We start from the raw sequence: 20,854 nt of genomic DNA, 5'->3' as shown, positions 1-20,854 counted from the left end.
AATTAAGCTGTAGTTAGGGTCAGGGAGAGGCTAATCAGTAAGATAGATAAAGTTATTAAATTGTCTATTAAATGTGATTTTTTTTTTTTTTGCTTGACATGTGCTTTCTTATCATATATTTTCTCACTTTTTATTCTCCAGCAATAATTTTATCCTGTGATCTCTCTTTCATGTCAAGCCTAGGCTTTGACAGTTTGGGAGATGATAGTATATGAATATTGATTACAGACATGGTTGGAAAGAGAGAATATAAAATAATTTTTGGTGAAAAATGACATGCAACAGAAAAAGTCATTTGTCTAAGGAGGAAGAGTGTGTTATGGATGTGCATGTTTGTGTGCATACATGCATGGGTGTCTATGTGGTTTAAGTGTTATATTTGTGAAAACAAACAAACAAAAATCTTCAAAAAGTATTATCAGCCTCTTTGGTCTTAAAAAAATTCCACTGGAATAGACTTGGTAATGTGCAGGGGTGGAGAGGCTCTGAATAATAGAAATCAATTTAGAAAGAAGATGGAAAAGGAGCGGGCAAAGACAGAAAGGTGAGAGGGAGAGGGGAAGAGGAGAAAGACCAAGAGGGAGGAGAGGAAGAGGGAGTTGTGTATAATAAAGCAACATAGCACCCTGGAGAGTGATTTGGACTACTTTCCCTGGTCTAAGGAATGACTGCCACAGAAAGACAGTGAAGATAACTTATTGGGACAGTTTGGCATTTCTCATGCACAGTTGTAAATACATCCATGCAGCACCTTTGAAAAGCCGGAAGTGTCCCTAGTCCCTCGTACTAAGACTCATCACCTTTATTGATAACATAGACCCCTTAAACTTGCTTGCTTTTATTTGTTGCTTTAAAAAATATTTTTGAAGCCTGCTGACAGGACTTTTTGGTCCCTGTGTTCTTCTTTAGACAGTGCATTGATGCCTCCGTCTCACCACCAGTTTAAATTCTGTTTTTGGAAGGTGGATGTGGAATCACTGACAGTCTGTTGGTCTGTTCTTTGGTTATTCATGAAATTCTGAGGTTGTGGAAAGGAAGAATCCTGGAGAATCCAGGGGAGATACAGGGGAAATTTTGATCTATAATAGGAGTAAAATGCATGATCAGTTAGTCAAGAGACTAGTACTCATGTTTTTTTATTTGTAGTGATTTTGGAGAGGAAGGACTAAAGGAGAGGAAATTAAAGTGGATTAATTCTGATAAATGGTAGCAGAAATAGAATAAAATATTCATTGAGGAAGAAGGGGCTGTCTACCTTCCCTGTTCCAGCCACTTTGCTAAAGTACTGATCTCATTTAGTTTTTACAACATCTTGGACACAGAATTGTTTTTTATAGCTTAGAGAATTGCAGCTCAGAACGGTTAAGTGGTTTTCTTGGCTCACACAGCTAGCACTCAAGACCAGAGTTCTCTGCCTCTTGAGCCTGTGGTATGGTTTCCATTCTCCATTCTTTTCATGCTAACTCTATTCTGCCCCTGAGGCTTTATAGGAATTTAGTGACAGATGGGGATTAAAATCTATAGCTCTTGAGTCCTCCAGTGCCTCTAGACTTTATTTTTATTTAAAAAAAAATTTTTTTTGTTTATTTATTTATTTTGAGGGAGAGAGAGAAAGCGAAAGAACAAGGGAGGGGCAGAGAGAGAGGGAGAGTGAGAGAATCCCAGGCAGGCTCTGCGCTATCAGCACAGAGCCCGATGCAGGACTCAAACTCACGAACTGTGAGAGCACAACCTGAGCCAAAAACAAGAGTCAGATGCTTAACCTACCGAGTCACCCACGTGCCCCTAGACTGTAGACTTTGAGATCCAAAGACCACTTTGAAGGGCTGGAGTGCTGGGATGATGGAAATTGCACATGCCCTTACTAAATGGAAGCACTACCTATTAGAATCCAAGCTCTAGGATGGCTGGTATATTTGTACATTCTGTTCACTGCCATTGCCCTAGAACCTACACTAGTGATTGGACCCTAGACTATGTGCTCAATAAGTATTTCTTAGGTGAGTAATCAGGAACTGCCCATAGGATCGGCATATTTGATGAATAGAAGCTGAGCCCGGCAGGAGGTCCTTGCAGAACAAGAGGAGAAGGGAGCCTGGGAACAAGGCTTTATTTTCTGGGCTGGCACCCAGGGGCAGCATTTCAGCCTCCAGGAGAGCTGCTCCATGCACAGTGAAGTAGGGCCACGTTGCTGATGCCCACTAGGAGAGGGTCCTAGTTACAGGAAGGTGGGCTGGAACTTTGTCCAGGAAACAAAGCATCAAAGTACCCAGTGTCACATTAGCACTGACATGAAGTCGACCAGGTTGTGCTGCTTGTTAGTTAGAGCCCAGACGTTCTCTCTGATTAGAGACAGGATTGGATCCAGATCCAGTGCTGCCAGTTATAGAACTGAGAGATGCGAGGGCAGGGAGCCAATCTGTTGTTAAAAAGACCAGTGCGCCACTGTCTCTACGTCCATTATGTGTTAGAAAAAATAAATTGTGTGGAAATGTTCTGTTGTTTGTTTTTTCTCTGTCAACATTGTTTTACTAATCAAGTTCCTTGAGATCAAAGGAACTTGATGTCTATTAAGTTTTTCTAATATGAGTATAGGTTAGAGCAGTGTGTCAATCCAATTTTGTAATATTGTATGTTATTGCAAATATTTTAGAAATATTAGTTTTTTAAAACCATTATTAGTCTTCATTGTCATTTATTGTAATGTTTCATCATGTGGTTTAACATAATGCACTTAATTGTTGCCATATTGTTAAATCTATAGTTGTTTCTGGTTTTTCCCTCAGGAACTCTTATAAATAATGCTAAAGTAAAATTTATGGATTTAGTCTGTTCCAATTTTTGAAGTATTTTCTCAGGGTAGATTTTCAGGAACTTACTTCCAGTATCAAATGCTTTAAACTTTTATATTTTTTGGTACCTTTGATGAATACTGCCTATTTCCTTTCTTTAAAAAAATTTTTTAAATGTTTATTTGTATTTGAGAGAGAGAGAGAGAGAGAGAGAGAGAGAGAGAGAGAGAGAGAGAGACAGTGCACAAGTGGGAGAGGGGCAGAAAGAGACCGAGACAAAATCGGAAGCAGGTTCCAGGCTCTGAGCTGTTAGCACAGAGCCTGACATGGGGCTTGAACCCACAGGCCGTGAGTTCATGACCTGAGCTGAAGGCGGACGCTCAACTGACTGAGCCACCGAGGTGCCCCTTGTCTATTTCCCTTCTAAGAGAGTTGACTAGTTTACAGTGAAGGCAAAAATGTGATAGGGGCCAAGGCTTACTGTACCTTGACCTGAATATATGTCATTAAAAGTAGCAATAGTTATAAAATGCGGTCTCATTATTTTAATTTATATTTACTTAATAACTAGTGGGATATCAAACATATTTCCCATTTTCTTTTTTAAAAATATTTATTTTGGGGAGAGCACAAGCGGGGGAGGGGCAAAGACTGGGGAACAGAGGATCCAAAGTGGACTCTGTGCTGACAGCAGCGAGCCCAGTGTGGAGCTCAAACTCTCGAACTGCAAGATCATGACCTGAGCTGTAGTCAGATGTTCATCCAGCTGAGCCACCCATGTAGGTGCCCCTGTATTTCCCTTTTTCACATGCTGTGTTTGTTCTTTTCCAAAGTGTCCTGGATTGTATCTTTTACTTCGGGCATATTTGCTCAAAAAAGAAAGCAACCTTATGCTCTTTGGAAATGATCTGTCATAGAACATCATCTTGTGAGGGAGAAAGGAAATCCTGGCATTCTCTTGTCATGGGATTGGATGTTGGATTCAATCCGAGAAGCAATGCCTTGAATTGGAGCTAATGCTCTACTCTACCATGTGTCAGGCACTGCGTTGAATGGTAGGCCATCTTATTTAATTTTTTTCAACAACTCTACAAGGTAGGTGCTGTCTTTGTTATACATTTGAGCCACTGTTGAATAAGTTAGAAATGTTAGAGAAAACTTAGGTTAAAAAGAATGGAAAAAGCAGTTGTTAAAAGGGTAGCATAGGATAGGTGGTTTTCAGCCTGTGGGAAAGCCACATTGCCCACATATTTCCTCTTTCCATACTTCTTTTGCCTTTTCGCTTCATTTGTTATACCATTGGAAATGACCTCAGTTACAGATGTATTCTGCTTAAGAGTTAGCATCTCTTAAAACATTAAATATCCCTGGAAGGGATTTGTCCTGGGTGATGCATTATTAGCAATTAGTATGAATTAATAATAAGACGGCTTTCATTTTGACTCTGCTGGCAGTAGCTATCCCGAGGGATGGAGCTTGGGGTGCGGGGTGTTGGGAGGAGAGAGGTGAGGTCAGTATATTTACAGGATGAAACACTTAGCAGTCAGGAAAGGCAGATCTGTGTGGAGAACCATAGCTGGGTGCACAGAGCAGAGCTGACTCCTGGTGGCCAAGGTTTAGGGCTTTGAGTTGTAAAAGTGTGAATGAGGTGGCAGGATGCCAAGGGCGCACACTTCCTATTTCAAACTTCTGCCCCCAGCCAGGCCTGCACCCCAGAAGGAGGAAGGAAACTTTCTTTCTCCTTCTTTCCTGCACCCAGTACCCCATAGGGTCACAGCAGTCAAGTAGTAATATTATATTCTTTGATATTGTGATTTATAACTTTTCAATACTGTTTCTATGATTAAATGAGTAGTAAGCAGCCAATTGAAAAAGTAAACTTGTGAAACATGACTTATTTATAATTTGGAGACTAAATGCAGATTTTGGGAGATATATGCTAATGAAAGTTACAGGTTTTCTTTCGTAGTGAGACTTTTTTGGTCCAACAACATAGAGCTTTTTTAAGTTTGGGGATAATTTCTTCTGTCTCTGCGTGCTCTTTGAACAGCTGTCTCCTTTTTTGTTTCCAGGTCATTCCTGACACACAAGGCCCTTCCTTACTCTGTAAACAAACAGGTGCTTCTCATGTGAATATAAAATGGCTGGGAAATTAATAAAAAACCTGCTTTTTAGCAGTAAACCTACTGTAAAGTTAACAGTGACTGAGCTGTTTCATATTTGCATACTTTCATAGACATCTGGAAATCTTGTCTATGGAGCAGTCAGACCCCTTGGTAGTCTCTTCTCATAAACACACTGCTAATGGCTCAGGATTTAAAAGACTTACTACATAAATTATTTCCCCCTATGGAGTAAATGCCCGAGCTGAAAATAAATTGCAGATCCTAATAGCCAAGCAGAAGGAGTGTACTTGTCTAAGCGAAACATCTTCTGTATAATTTGGCTTGTCAAACAAAGTGAAGTAGGATGAAAGCATCTTACTTTAAAATGTGCAGCTGGTGTAAGAGTGTCACACGGGTGCTAATTGTTTGTCTCGGGTGTCTTCTGTGTCTAGTGTTCTACTTGTCTTCTCTAATCAGTGGTAGCTTTTCCCCTGCTTCTTTTGTTCGTTGCAGAAAATGTCTCCACAGTGTAAAATGCTTAGGCTTTTATTGTCTCCCTATTTTGGAAATCAGCATATCTAGGTGAAAATAAATTTTTTCTATTTGCTGAAGTGATAGATTTTAAGTTTATTTAATCAGCTGGTCATGTTGTATTACTTCATGTTTTTCCCAGCACTTGGAGATAGCGCTATTCACGTGAACAGGAAGAGTAATGTGTAGAGCCTCCATAACACTCTGCAGAACACTGGTTTGATGATCATAGGCCTTTGAGACTCCTGATACTCAGAATACAGGTCAAACTGAAGCAATGTCTGGCAAGCGGTGGGTGATAATTATTAAATAAATAGCTCCCTTCACCATTGCTATATTGTCTGGAGTTCTAGAGATCCAGAAAGACAGTCTTTTGTTTGTTTCTCCCCAACTTTCTCTTAAATAATATGTGACTATTTAAATGGTACATATTCATTATTGAAAATTTAGGAAATGCAAATAAAAAGAAGTAAATAGAAAGTCTTAACACTACCACTAACCAGAGATGATCCCTGTTAACAGTTGCAGTATATTTATATTCCTCTAGTGCTCTTTATGTTGTTGTGTTTGTGTGTTTACAAAGAAGCGGATTGTATTGTATATTTTGTTTAGAAATTATCTTTGTATACTGAATGTATTAGGAATATTTTTCCAGGTCATTAGATATGTGTCTATTGTATGTCTTTTAATATTTACAAAGTATTCAATTTTACTGATAGTACAGAATCTACTTCATCTGTCTCTTGTTATTGGACATTTGAGTTCTTTTCAATTTTAATAGTATAAACAGCACTATAATTCATATTCTTATAACTAAGTATATTCACATTTACAGCTTATTCCATGTGCAGTGTAATGGCCTGGGGTTTCCCTGAGAGCAAGATTTCGAACAGTTAGTTTATTTGGAAAGTGATCCAAGAGAGCAACAGTGAATGAATAGGGAATTTGAATTGGAAAGGAGGGAAAACCAATTCAAAGTGTGGTATAGATCTGGTGACAGCTAAAATGTAAGATGTTTGTTCTTACCAGGACCTTCTGAAGAGGCTTATGAAATGTGTCTCAGAAGTATCTGCTTGGGAATAAAGAGGAGAAGCATTTAGCTGTCATCTTTCCTTAGACCATTCTCCATAGGTTAGGGTGGCCCCATAAGCATTATTTCCTCTGTGCTTCCAGATAGCGCAGGTGTGAGTCCCCAGTGCATTCCCTGGCTAGGAAGGCAGAGAGAGCTATGGTAGGAGGTGGGGTGAGGCACAGTGAAGTTACATTTTCACAAAGGTGATCAAAGTCTACTTGGACCTGGTTGCTGCAGTGTTGGCTTGAGCAAGAGTTGGGGCTGAAAGGATTTGCAGTAGGTCACAGATGTCCCATATAGACACAGCCTAGAAATACAGTTTGTATTTCTGGGTTAAAGGACATCCAAATTTGTATCTCTTTTAAAATACAAATACCTATGAGAGTAACACATTAATTTACATTCAGGTTGATTCATTTATTATACATCTAGATATTCTTGTAGTGCCTGAGGTTACAATGGGGGTAAACAGATGTGGTCCCAGAGCATATATTCTTTTGCAGAGAGAGAGAGACAGTAAACATGAGAGCAGATACATAAAATCATTTCTGACATTGGTGAGTGTTACAAAGCAGATGAAATGGTGTGATGCTGTTAGTAGTGACCTGAAAGGGACTGAGAGATAGTGGTGAAAACACCAGGATCTGAGTGGAGAAGCTCCAGGTTGATAGAATAGAACTAAAGGGGAAACAAGGGAGGAGGCTGCTGGAGGGAGAGGTAAAGGCTGGGCCCCAAGACACACTGCCAACTTTGTATTTTTTCTTAGGGCTCAACATAATCGAGAGAAATATTTCAGCTTTTGGAGTGTGGCCGTCCCTTTAGTATATATGGGAATAGAATATATGGTAATTAATCACTTTTTGATTCTTAGAATACGTCATTAACATTTGTATTATATAACAAATATAATTGCTTTTTCTTTGATGTTTTAGAATATACTTTAGATCATAGAGCACCGTAGGGTTATTTTAATCAATTTCAGGGTTAATACTAGCGTATGGAAAAATGGAACAAGTGGAAATTTCCATTGGGTCATAATGCTATGTGGCTGGAGGTTTATTGTGTCAATATGACTCCACTTCATATAAGAAGCAGCACTATTCAGCTGTACCTTTGCTCTAGGGAGCTCAGAAAAATTAGTTTTAAAGGCACAAATTTATTCTTCAGACCTCTTAATTACAATGCCCAAGGTATTTTTGTGACCTAAATAACAAATTAAGAAACCACTTCTTTACATTGCTGGGTGTTACCGACATTTGTTACTAAGAGTAGAGTTTATCCACTCTGTAGAAAATATGCCATGGGACTGTGATAGCCCCAGGTTAAAGCACTTCCTTCCTTTTAGTGGTATGTAAAAACCGTAAAATTCAGAATGCTATCAGATATTGAAGGGTTAATGTGACCTCTCAATTCAGAGTTTTCTAAAGTTTAGTAATTTGTGTGTACTTTCATGATTTTGCTATATTCTATACTGCTGACACTGGTAAATACTTGATGTTTTCTCTACATTGGCTCAGTTCTTGTTTAAATAAATCGTATTTAAAATCGTATTCCTAACTATTGACATCAGAATGTTTATGTGTGCCATCTAAAAGCGTTACAACTCACTTTGGTTAAATACTGCTCTTAGAGCGGACTCTACCTGTTCCATATGAGGTGTGTGACTTTGGGCAAGTTACCCATCTTCTCCAGCCCTCTATATTCACTTGTGTGAAATGGAGACAATCAGATATTATTGCATGTCAAGTGCTTAGCAAAGTGCCTGAGGTAGTAATTACTCAGTAAATGGAAGCAATTGCAAGAATGGGTTGTTGAAATGATTGTGGTCTTTATTACTCTTGCTGAAAAGAGCAGTATTGGAGATTTAAAAATTGGACAAGGACTTCCATTCTGCACCTACAGATAGGGCCCAAGGTAGTAGAAAGAACAATAGACCAAAGAGTTGGTAAATTTGATTATATTCTCAGCTTTCCACTGACCAGCTGTATGACTTGGTCATGTCTTCTGGCTTCCTCTGGGATTTGATTTCTTTATCAGACAAATTAGAAGGTTTCATTTGATTTGATCTCGAGGCAACCAGCTCACAGGCTGCCAACTGAGTGGTTCTGATTGTGAGAGGTGGTTCATCTGAGATTAGAAGCATTTTTATTTTGTTTTGTTTTTTGCTGGCTATCTAATACATAAAGTAGGTGTGGCCCTGGCTGCTTTCCTGTTTTCAGCATGAGTGACTGTGGGTCATGTTAGTAAGCCTAGGCTAGTTATTCATTGTTTTTGAAGCTGTACATAGTTAATACTTAGGAGCTATTGAAATTTAGTCCTAGTAAAATTATGTCATAAAACTGAGGCAATTTTAAAGGATTTACTGACAACGAAATTATGAGTAAGCTTCTTTTATACATTTGACTAACCGTTAAGGTGCATTTAATATATATTGTTTGCCAAACATGGAACCACTTGACTCATGATTGTCATTTAAAAATTAAAATTATACGTGAGTTTCTAGCTACGTGGCTTACAATCGGAATAACTTTTCTATTCCTGGTGTATATATTACACAGTTTTATGAATTTCAGTCTCCTGATGAGGTAGATCTGGGCTTGGTAGTGATGAAGTTGCAAGTAATGAAACAAAAATTTTAAAAGCCTGCTGTAGCTGCTTTTCTTAGATGGATATATATACACGTGAGGGAGTAGATGTATTAGTTAGCATAGTATGAATCAATCACTAATTTTTTTCACTGAAGAATGTATTTTAGAAACTGTCCCATTCATATAGTTTCCTCATTCTTTTGAATGACTGCAGAGTATTCCATTGAATGGATGATATTGGTTAATTGCTCTCCTCACAATGGACATTTAGGCTTTACCCTCACTTTTTTTTTTTTTTTTTCAACGTTTATTTATTTTTGGGACAGAGAGAGACAGAGCATGAACGGGGGAGGGGCAGAGAGAGAGGGAGACACAGAATCGGAAACAGGCTCCAGGCTCCGAGCCATCAGCCCAGAGCCCGACGCGGGGCTCGAACTCACGGACCGCGAGATCGTGACCTGGCTGAAGTCGGACGCTTAACCGACTGCGCCACCCAGGCGCCCCTACCCTTACTTTTGCTATTACCCAGAGTAGTGCTTCAAGTGCTCCAAATAATGTCTTGAGCATGTGAGATTTTGTGCATTTATCAGTGTATCTATAGGTTAAATTGCTGGGTTAGAGGATTGTGCATTTGTATTTTTTTCTTTTAATTATTTGAGAGAGAGGGAGAGACGCTGTGAACGAGGGCGGGGGGGGGGGGGAGGAGAAGAAGAGCGAGAATCTTAAGAGGCTCCACACTGCGTGAAGCCCAGCACGGTGCTCAGAGTCATGACTTTGGGATCATGACCTGAGCAGAAATCAAGAGTCAGCTACTCAACCGACTGAGCCACTCAGGCGCACCCGTGCATTTGTAATTTTGACTGAAATGGGCAAATTGTTTTTCAAGAACGTTGAAGCCAGTGCCTACCACCAGTGCATGAGTGAGCTCATTTCTGCTCAGCCATGTTTTTCCCCCAAAGCTCCTGCCTTTTCTACATTACCAAGCAGTTTGAATACTACTCTACCTCACTGGATTGTCCCTGGGAAAATGCTGATCAGATGGGTGATCATTACTACTTGTGCAAATTTCACAGAGATTGAATCTTACACTGAAGACCACTTTCTTAACTGTATGTGTTCGCTGAATTAAATGGCAGCACTCTTAAGCATCTTGGAATGTATTTTATGTTGCTTCAGAGCACAATTATACGCGTGTGGGAAAACCTCCCATTTGCAAATTATCAACAACTAAAGGTTTCCATGGAGATCATTTCTCATAACATAATGAAACACACTATACATATTATACAAAAGATTTGGCCATAAACAGCATTATTTGCACTTTATTTTTCTTAAACTCAGAAGGAAAAGCCCACTAGATACTGTTTGTATGTTTTTAGAGAAAACTATTAGTTGGTACAGTTGCACTAAAACATAAAGTTATTTTCTCAGTCTTTAATTCATGACCATTTGTATGCATGTGGGTTAACACACATGCAGCCTTTAGATTTGAGAGGTAATACTGTGGTTCCTTAAAAAAAAAAAACAGAGTAGTTTCTGTTATGCAAAGACACAAACATATTCTTTCTTTTCCACATTTAGGACTTATTACATAGATACAGGAAAATTATAAAACATTTCTGGAACTACTGTTTCTTTTCTCTTTTTCCCTTTGGGCTACAGCTTGGCAGATATAAGAGTCAATTCCTGAAGGAACTTAGGTTTTATTTATTTTTTTATGCTAATGTGATCTTTTCTAAAATTGACCATTGTTCTAATAGTTGAGGCTTATTTTTTCTTTTGCCTTTGTAAAAGAGCAGCAGATGTTCAAGAACTTCATTTTTTTTAAGTTTTCCCACTTAATTTGACTTTCAGATGTGATACTTAACATAGCTTCACACTGATTCACTTACAAGAAAAAGCATTTCCATTATTGACCTATTTGAAAAGTAGTTGTGGTATTGAATATAGTATTTATAGTAAAGATACTGGTTAAGTCCCATAGAAAAACCTATAATTAATACAAAATCTCGTGGAGTTACTCAAATAAAAATACAAATTAAAAAGTTAATATTAGGTAATTACCTTTTGTGTTTTCTTTTTTAGCACATATATTACATTTGAGAGAAACTGCTTGTACAGAGACTGTTGAATTTAAAACTGCTCCGTCCTCTTAAGGAAAGCAGCTTGTTGTGCTCTTCAGACAGTGGGAGAACAAAATGAGGCTTTGTTGTGATATGTATTACTTTGGGCTCATGCCTTCCCTACAAATCGCTGAAACTCATGACAGCTTGAATTAAGGGGCAAAAACATTTTCACTGAACCGTATAGCACCCCCTAGCATCCTAATAATTTATATTTTTAAAATTCAAAGGTGCATTTGGTTTATGCTTATAAACAGAACCATTAATCTAATATGATCTCCTATCTCTTATATTCTTATGGCCAGGAAGAGATCCTTGAAAGATACTGTAGAAATTATGGGGGAATGTGGGCATCACCCTTTTGGCAAATGGTTGTTGCATTCCTTTTCTATGGAGTGTTTGCGTCTGGATGCAGATAAATTCTGCCTGCATCTGTTGTGCCCTGGGTAGGAGTGGTAAGTAGTGACTGTTCTTTCATCCACCTGCCTAACTGCTTCCTTGGATGTTGCAGGTACTTCTCCCAGCAGCTGGGCTGTTACAGTTACAGGATGTGAAGAAGACTTGCTGTGAATTTTTGGAATCTCAGCTTCACCCTGTCAACTGCTTAGGAATTCGGGCTTTTGCTGATATGCATGCGTGCACAGACCTCCTGAACAAAGCCAACACCTATGCAGGCAAGTAGAGTAGACCTCAGCTGAGTTTGAGACTGGGAGGAATCTGGAACTCTTGAGTTCTGATAAAATTCTGTAGTAATTTCTGGAAAGTTATGTCATGTTTCTGGATCTGAACCTTATAAAAATCCATTTAAAATCTTATAATGTATCACTGCATAATTAAAGCATACTTATAAAATTCTGACCTCAAAAAACTCTATAAATTGGTATTGAGTCTAAAGAATAGAATAGCAGTTTTATGCAAGTATTGAATCTCTATATCTCTTTCTTTCAAACTGTCAAATTAACAGGCATATGAGAAAATATTTGCATATGAAACTAAGTCATTTTATTTCTATGGCTTCTTACACCTTTTTCTTGCACCCAGGAGAACAATCTAGTGGCTTAGCCATTTTCAAGGTGATGAAATCTAGTTGCCTTTGGGTAGAGTGGAAAAGTAGATTTGAAATATAGGCAGCTTTCTCCTTAGACAACAGTTCTCAGGACCTCCTGCTGGCGCCCTCCTGTGGCAGAGGGCAGCCCTTTGCCCTTGTCAAGGAAGCCATCACTTCAGTTGCGTGTAGGGACCCTCTGATCCCCCCATCACTCCAGTCTAGGAGGAGAGTTTCTTGTTATAGCTTTGGAGGTAGCTAAAGTACACAAAAGTAACCTCTAATTGATTTTTCCTCTGAGTTTATAAGCATTTAAAAATATATGTATTAAAAGTGATTATTAGGAAGCTTCTAATTTTTTAAATCATCTTTGAGAAGATAAGCCTGATAGAAGTTATAACCACCATCTCTGTCCTGTATTTGTGAGACCCAATAAAACAGAACCCTAAAACTTCCTTCAGCCTTCAAATGCAAGAGCCCCTTGTCTAAACTGTTCCACTGTGCTTACTCTGATGGGTAAGGGACATCGTGGCACATAGACCTGGGCAGGGGGGGGGGGGGGGGGGGGGGGGTGGGTGGGGTGTGTGTGTGTGTGTGTGTGTCTGTGTGTGTGTGTCTGTGTGTGTGTGTCTGTGTGTCTGTGCGTGCGCGCGCTCGCGTGCGTGCGCGCGCGCACGCACGCACAAAGCATTGGAGACGAGTATTCCTAGAATCTCTGTTGCATTTTTTCAAAGAAATAATGGTTAGGTGGCTAGTTGGAAAGAAAAGAAAACCACAGTGCTGCAGAGAAACATAAAAGGTCCAGTAAGTTTGAACTTTATAGATTTCTTAGGGTGACCTGACTGACCTGACTACCCTTTATAAAATTCTTTCAGTGAGAAAATGTGATCTGAATTTCAGAAAGCTTAGTTAGAGATGAACTTTTAGCACATAACCCTTCTGTAAGTTGGGGAATGCCTATAATATGTAATGATATTCATGTAATCCTTTTGAGTGGGATGAGGCATTTTAAGAAAAACCAAAGATAAATTTGGATTCAGTGATGTGTTCCAGTGTTCTTCAGCTGTTCTTCAGCTAAATAGAAAAGTTTCTTTCTAAATCTGTAAGATCCATTAACTCTAGACATAATGTGCCTGTTATAAGTGATTTATATTGGGAGAATGAAGGAGGCTTGTATATTTTTGGATTTTTTTTTTTCTGCAGGAAACAATCACTGTTTAACATATCTTTCTTGGGCAGCTTGTTGTCTCATATTACTTGATACACATTACTGACTTTTAAGAGGTAGGGAGAGGGGCTGGGGCAGAATGAGTAAAGCAGGATTCATGCAAAAGATGTCCACACATGATTCACATGATATACTGGAACTCCTAGTTCTGCTCCTGTCAGAACCAACTCATGTACTGTGTGTTTAGGAGATTTTTATGAGATTTAATTATTTCTTTCTCTTATTTAAAATCTTAAATGTATTGTTATAAAGTATAAAATATGAACAATTCTCTACTAGAATTTGAACATTTCTGTATCTTGGTTTGTAGAGTCTTTCTTCATAATTATGCAAAGACATTTTCATGGAGAGTTTATTGTCATTTTCAGCAAAATTATGAAGAAAAATTCCTTTTTTTTCTTTTTTTTTTTTTTTTGAAGCTAGACTCCATGCCCATTGTGGGGCTTGAATTCATAACTCTGAGATCAAGAGTTGCATAGTCTACCAACTGAGACAGCCAGGCTCCCCTTAATTAATTAATTAGTTAATTAGTATTTGAGAGAGAGAGAGAGAGAGAGCACAAGCAGGGGAGGAGAGAAGGAGAATCCCAAGCAGGCCCCATGTTCAGTGTGGAGCTCGACGTGAGGCTCATGACCTGAGCAGAAATGAAGAGTCAGATGCTCAACTGACTGAGCCACCCAGGCGCCCCAGTTCTTAGCTTTTACTGTTCTGTATTTTAAATCAAAGTCTAGTCTTAAAAGATACACTGTTTTTATACCATGCATTTGAATCTTATATTTGCTTGAGTTTATAAGTAACATTTTACAGCATTTTTTACTATGAAAAACTGTGACACATATAAAAATAGAATGGTATTCATCATTGAACTTTAAATGTTGTAAATTCATGGAAAATCTTGTTCAACTATATATCCCTCTGTTATTAACTATCCCCCTCCTCTGTTGTTATTTTTTATGTTATTTTTAATGAAATCTAATGTATATGTAGAAGAGTACAAATGGTAGGTCTACATCTTGATGAATTTTTGCATCTTCTTGTATTATTTGAGGCCATTCTGTCATATCATCTATATATTTCACTCATAATTTTAAAGAAATAAAATTGCATTGACCAACTTCATAAAATGAAACTATCTCCATATACTTTGGTATATTAATAACAAACTTTCTGAATTATGTAATTCAGTAGACTACTAAAAAACAGTTGTTCTTCCTAGTGAAAATATCTGATTGTTGTTTATATCTTAAGCAGATAGGAGGTGGGGAGGTCAGGAGTCCTTGCAGGAAGGTAACTTTTTTTTTCTGTTGTGAACAAATGATAGTTTTTTAGTCCTTCCCTTCTTTCTTTGTACATTTCAAGCACTTTTTGCATCCAGAAAATCTGCCCAAATTCCTCAGTTACTTTCACGTTCAAACAAATCAGCATGTGAAATGATCTGGGGGGGGGGGGGGGGGAGGGGTGCGGTGAAGGGAGACAGTGACAACTGAGAAAGTTAATATGTTACCTTTTCATTTTTCTGTCCTAGATAGTGGGCTAGGTAGGCCTGTGACAGACCTTTCTAGGAAGGAAAGGAAAGGAAAGGGGAAGGGGAAGGGGAAGGAAGGAAGGAATACAGAGCAATAATAGAAGGGTTCATACAGACATACATACAAGGAAAGAAGAAGGGAGGAGAGAGGGGAGCTGGCAGAGAGGAAGAATGGGAAAGGAAAGGAAAGAAGGCTTGCTTAACCTCAGGGCACTTTCTGATCCAACGTAGCCTGCACTTCAGAGACTGGAGCACTCCTGTCCTTTGAAAACTCACCAGAGATTCTGGACATAAGATCTACTTTATTCCTTTCTCTTGCAGATTGGAAAAGAGCTCTCTGGTGTTTATTATAGTTAAATTATACAGGTATAATGAAAGAATTAAGGTGTTCCATGGAAATGTCTTCTATGAACTTGTTATTTTTTCATAATATCACATTTTTGAAGAAAGTAAAAATGTAAGAAACCAAGTAGGCAGGATAGAAAGTCTGGGCAGGGAGGGTATAAATCCTTCTATTCATCCTGCTGTACACTCATGGCTTCCGCAGCATAAAGCTGGCAGTCACAGCCTGTCACACTGGCCCACACCGCTTCACCAGGGCATGTAGTGATATGTTCTTCAAATCCTGGACAACTGAGGGCAACCAGACCAGCCAAGGAAATGATTTGCATGTTGAGGCATGGTGTTCTGGACTGTAATCAGCCTTTGTTATGGTCTTGGATGACTATTTTCTTAGTTAAAAAGCTATATGAAATTATGTTTGCTTCAAGCCTGAAAAAGAAAACTTTCACACTTAATTCCAAGTTGTATAGACTTGTTTCGATAATGCTGGATTGTGGATGCTTTTACTTCCCATGTTTTGAGTGGCATCCGTATTTAACCATGTCCCAAATCACAAATACCTTTAGCATTTTCCTCAGGATAAAAATATAGAGGAGATAAAAACCGAACTTACTGGTTTTGATGCATTTTAATAGTCCCAGACTGTTTCGGAAGTTAGATGTTAACTTGAAAGTTAGATTTTAACCTTCTATGTTGATAAATAAAAGTTGCCAGTTGTAGAATTATAAAAGAATTTCAAACACACTTAAGGGGAACAGTAGTTTTAGATTCTTACTCATTTCTTCATCTCATCACTCCCTATATGAAAAATTTGAGAAGCTACTTACTATTAGTTCTAAGGGATCTCTGGGGAAATTTGCCGTATCGTTTTCAAGACAGTGCTCCAACTGAAATTCCGGGCTTGGTGAACACTCCTCATTCTTCAGTATTAGGACAACCTGCAAAGAAGTCTTCTCCAGTCACTGCCATACTTTTCAGTTTATTTCTTATTCTACTCTTGCTCTTAACCCTGTTATCTCTTTACATCCTGGGCCTGGATGCCTGGGCTGCCCTCCACTTAGCCTTTGCACTGTGCTTGTACAGTGATCAAACTTTTCATATGCCCACCTGCTTTCGTGTATGTTCCCTCTCCCTTTGTCTTAAATAAAACTTTGCTCCCTCCCTGCAAACCTGCATGTTGGGGGCAAACTTTTTTAGGAGACTACTCCCCCGACTCACCGGGAAGGTGGGTAAAGGGATACGACTTCAGACTGTTGTTCCGTTCCAGGCACCATCCTCGGTTCTGTACTGGCTGGCTGTCAGCCTACAGCATTCTCTCTGCAGCCTGTTTGCTCTCCAGGCCTGTGTCTACTTCTGTCTTTGACACCTAGATTGTTTCTTCCCTCTCTACTTCTTTTCTACTGCCATCAGCAAGTTCAAGATCTATATTGTTGACTTCCTTGAGACTCCTTCCTCATAGTTGCTTGTGACTGCCATCTTTCCTATATAAACCTACCTGCCACCTTAGAACACAATTCTGGGGCATGTTGAACCTTGCTGCTATTTGGAATGCCAAGGTCTCAACCTTTGTGCTGACTATATTCCTGCCTTTTCATACTTTTGTATTTCTTCATAAATCTGTGTGCTCTCTGATGCCAGTACCCCAGTAATCTTTTGGCTGTTCAACCTAGACTCAATGGTCAGTCATTTCAAAGCTACCCTCTTTATGCACCTAACTTCACCCAGACTGCTGGGGGTGATAAGCTCAGTGCGATGTAACCCCTGCTTACAAGGAGTTTATAGGCCAGTAATATTCCACTTACACCCAGATTCACTATGTCCGCATTTTGCCTTATTCTCTTGTAAAAGTCGTTCCTGTAACTTTTTTTTGTTTTGTTTTCCTTTCCAGTCAATTTGCTTTAGTCATTTGCTCACTCTTCTGTAATTTAGGCTAGGAATCACTGCTTGGGGTAAACATCTGTCAAAATAAGCCCATGATTTTGAAGCCTGCCTTTTTGAAAGAAACTTGTGTTAAGAGAGTATTTTTTATTTTTTTGTTTTTTGTTTTTAATGTTTAATTTTAAGAGAGAGACACAGTGCAAGTAGGGAAGGGGCAGAGAGAGAGAGCGAGACACAGAATCCGAAGCAGGCTTCAGTCTCTGAGCCGTCGGGACAGAACCCATTGCAGGACTCAAACTCACCAACCGAACCGTGAGATCATGACCTGAGCAGATCAAGCTCTGCTTTGTTGATAGTTTTTCTCATTGAGAGGAGTTAGCTGTTTTTAGATATTACCAAAGCTATCTGTGTTAATGGAGCTGCTGGATATATATATGTAATTTTTTTTTTCCCTAGAGACTAAATAGTATTCAGAATGAAAGAATCACAGAGTATTAGCACTTGTAGGAACCTTAGCAGTTATCTGCTAAGATAACTTTTGTTTTATTAATTAGGAAGATGAAGACCAGAGAGACTTTTATTTTCCCAAAAATACTTTCTCTCTCAGGGATGAGCTGTTTGTGTGTTAAAATACTGTTGTTATCCATGCACTTACCTCACTTCTCAGATGGAATTCTGCACCAGATGGAATACAGAGAAATTATAGGAATTCTTCATGGCTTAATTTTGATCAACAAGGTGTTTGGTATTGAGAAATCAAACCTAAAGGGTATTTTGTGGCTTATCACTGTGTACAAAATGGAACAAGAAAAACTTTGGACATTTATTATCAATTTCATTGGACTTAATTTTGGATGAGAGACCAGAACAAATGAACCCAATAAACCTGGTGTAATAAATCCTATGGGTTGTCTTTATTTTTTTTCAGAATTTTTTAAATTTAAATTTTGGTTAACATACAGTGTAATACTGGTTTCAGGAGTAGAAGTCAGTGATGCATCGCTTACATACAACACCCAGTGCTCATCACAATAAGTGCCCTCTGTAATGCCCATCACCCATCTAGCCCATCTCCCACCCACCTCCCTCTGTCAACCTTCAGTTTGTTCTCTGTCATTAAGAGTCTCTTGTGATTTGTTTCCATCTCTTCTCTTCCCCTTCCCATGTTCTTCTATTTTGTTTCTTAACTTCCATATGACTGAAATCATATATTTGTCTTTCTCTGATTAACTTATTTCACTTAGCATAATACATTCTAGCTCCATCCACATTGTTGCAAGTGGCAAGATTTCATTTTTTGATGACTGAGTAATATTCCATTGTGTATGTGCACCACATCTTTTTTTTTTTTAAGTTTATTTATTTTTAAGAGAGAGAATGCAAGCAGAGGAGGGGCAGAAAGAGGGGAAGAATCCCAAGAAGGCTTTGTACTGTGAGCGCCGAGACCGAAGCGGGGCTTGAACTCACGAAACCATATGATCATGACCTGAGCTGAAATCAAGTGTCAGACGCTTAACTGACTAAGCCACCCCGTGCCCCAACACATCTTTATCCATTCATCAGTTGATGGATGTTTGGGCTCTCTATATAATCTGGTTATTGTTGATAATGCTACTATAAACATCGGGGTGCATGTATCCCTTTGAATCTGTATTTTTGTCTTCTTTGGACAAATACCTAATAGTGCAATTGCTGTATCATAGGGTAGTCATTTCTTGATAAGTTTATTTTAGTTGCAGAAGGGAAGCAGACAGCAAAGTGCAGCTGTCCTACTAGAGAGTGAAGAGAATCCTTACCAATAAGGAAGAATACATCTGTATATCCTATATGTACAATATATGTGTTTAATGTATATTGCATATTCATGGTGTAGTCTGTACTGCTGGGAATTATGCCCTACTGCAGTCGTGGGATTTTTTTTAGAAAAAAGGAACTGATTGTTGAATGCCAGTTTAACTAGCTTGGTTTTACTCAGCAGCGGTGGTAAACTAGTAAGAGCAAGTTACTGAAGTCACAGTGAAAGCTCTGTGCTGTTAAACAAGAGTAATCTGTCAGCATGTCAGTGAAAGGATTGGAAACAATAGTTGAAGTTGGCAACAGAGAACCATGATAACGAAGATAGAGAGGAGGTGACTGAAGCAAGATTGGGGATGTGGAAACTAACCCTGGATGTGAGTAAAGGAAACACACTAAACTCTGACGTGATCTGCCCTTTAGCATTACATTTTAAATAAATATTTTGTGAATGCATTTTAGTGTGTGCCTATTTCCAGTTTGCAGTAGCTGTTAATTAGTACCTTACCTTGCTGAGGTGCAGCAAGCTGAATCAGAATTCATTCAGTGAAAAGAAAGAATTTCTTATCTTGGCTTAATGACAAGTATTAGGTTTGTATTAGCCAAACCAATCCAAAGATGTTAGGGTTTTAGTTGATAGTGTATTCAATAACAGTACTGTAACTGTGTCTGGAAAGATGTACGGTGATTATCTCATTCTGTTCTTCCCGGGTCGGACCGTATCTGTGAAATTGAGTTCATTTTCAGGTTACATATTTTGAGAGAGACTGACAAACCGAAGACCCCAAATGATATTATACAAGGAATGCTTGAAAGACTTAAGAGTTACAGACCTTGGGAGGGAAATTTGGGAGAATATAATGCTCTGTAAAAGTCTGAAGGAATTTCATGGGCAAGAGAGAATAATCTTGTTCTGTGGTGGGCAGAGTTAGAATCAGTGCTACAGAATCAGAGGGAAAAATATTTTAGTTCAACATAAAGCAGAACTTCCACTTACAGTCAGTGTTCAAGAATGGTGTGAATGCCTTGAGGTCTGCTGATATCTGTGAACTATACCAGATATCCACTGAATATAAAAGTTTTAGAGATTACCCTGACATAATAAAAGTTGTGTCTGGGGACTTTTCAGATCCCTTACCCCACTAAATCTTATGATTTTCTATGGCATTACAGAGAAAGAATCCATAGGATTTGTGAAACAATTTATTTTCAGGTTTAAAGGAAGGAAGGGATGTACAAGGGGGAAAAGGGGAGTTCTTTAATGGCTATAGAGCTGCATATTTTCAAGATGAAAAAGTTGTGGAGATCTGTTTCATAACACTCTAAGTGTACTTAAAACTACTGAACTGTATACTTAAACATGGTTAAGATGCTAAATTTTATGTTACATGTTTTACTGTAATAAAAAAGAGAGAAAAGGGAGTGAGGAATCAACTGAGATTTCATTTAGCCTTGGAATCAGTGTGGGTAGGAGAGCCATTAAGACACAAAAGGAGTACAGGAGAGCAAGCAGGTGTTTGGAGGAAGGTACTGACCCTGTTTGAGGTGTAGGTGGGTCTTAGTCTTGATTGCTTAAGGGAGAATGAACAGTGAAATGCACTATCAATTTTAGAAGTTCTCCCACTGGGCAAGTTTATTAGCAATAAGCAAAGACAGCAGGCTAGTAGAAGACCTTGATTTATTTTGAGGAGATAATCAGACCTAGCCAAGAATCCAGCCAAGGAGTAGAAAAATGCACAATGATGAAAAATTAAGACCATACAGCTCAAAGCAGGCCATTGTAAGTGGCCTAAAGTGGTGAATAAAGTGAGGGTTTTCGAGGACTGCTTAT

At 38.7% G+C, this 20,854-nt stretch overlaps 1 protein-coding gene across 7 annotated transcripts in view; it reads left to right on the top strand.

The window, feature by feature from the left end:
* The window catches only part of KLHL2 (kelch like family member 2), a 115,961-nt gene that overhangs the window by 56,856 nt on the left and 38,251 nt on the right, over nucleotides 1–20,854 (top strand). For all 7 annotated transcript variants that reach the window (XM_045055708.1, XM_045055706.1, XM_045055707.1 and 4 more), the window contains one exon: nucleotides 11,723–11,885. In XM_045055708.1, coding sequence (XP_044911643.1) covers nucleotides 11,723–11,885 — 163 coding nt within the window. The remainder of the gene's footprint in view (nucleotides 1–11,722; nucleotides 11,886–20,854) is intronic.

This window comes from Felis catus, chromosome B1 (assembly GCF_018350175.1).
Source record: "Felis catus isolate Fca126 chromosome B1, F.catus_Fca126_mat1.0, whole genome shotgun sequence".
NCBI lineage: Eukaryota > Metazoa > Chordata > Mammalia > Carnivora > Felidae > Felis > Felis catus.
The sequence above is the reverse complement of the archived record's forward strand: the minus strand, read 5'-3'. Positions and strand labels throughout refer to the sequence as shown.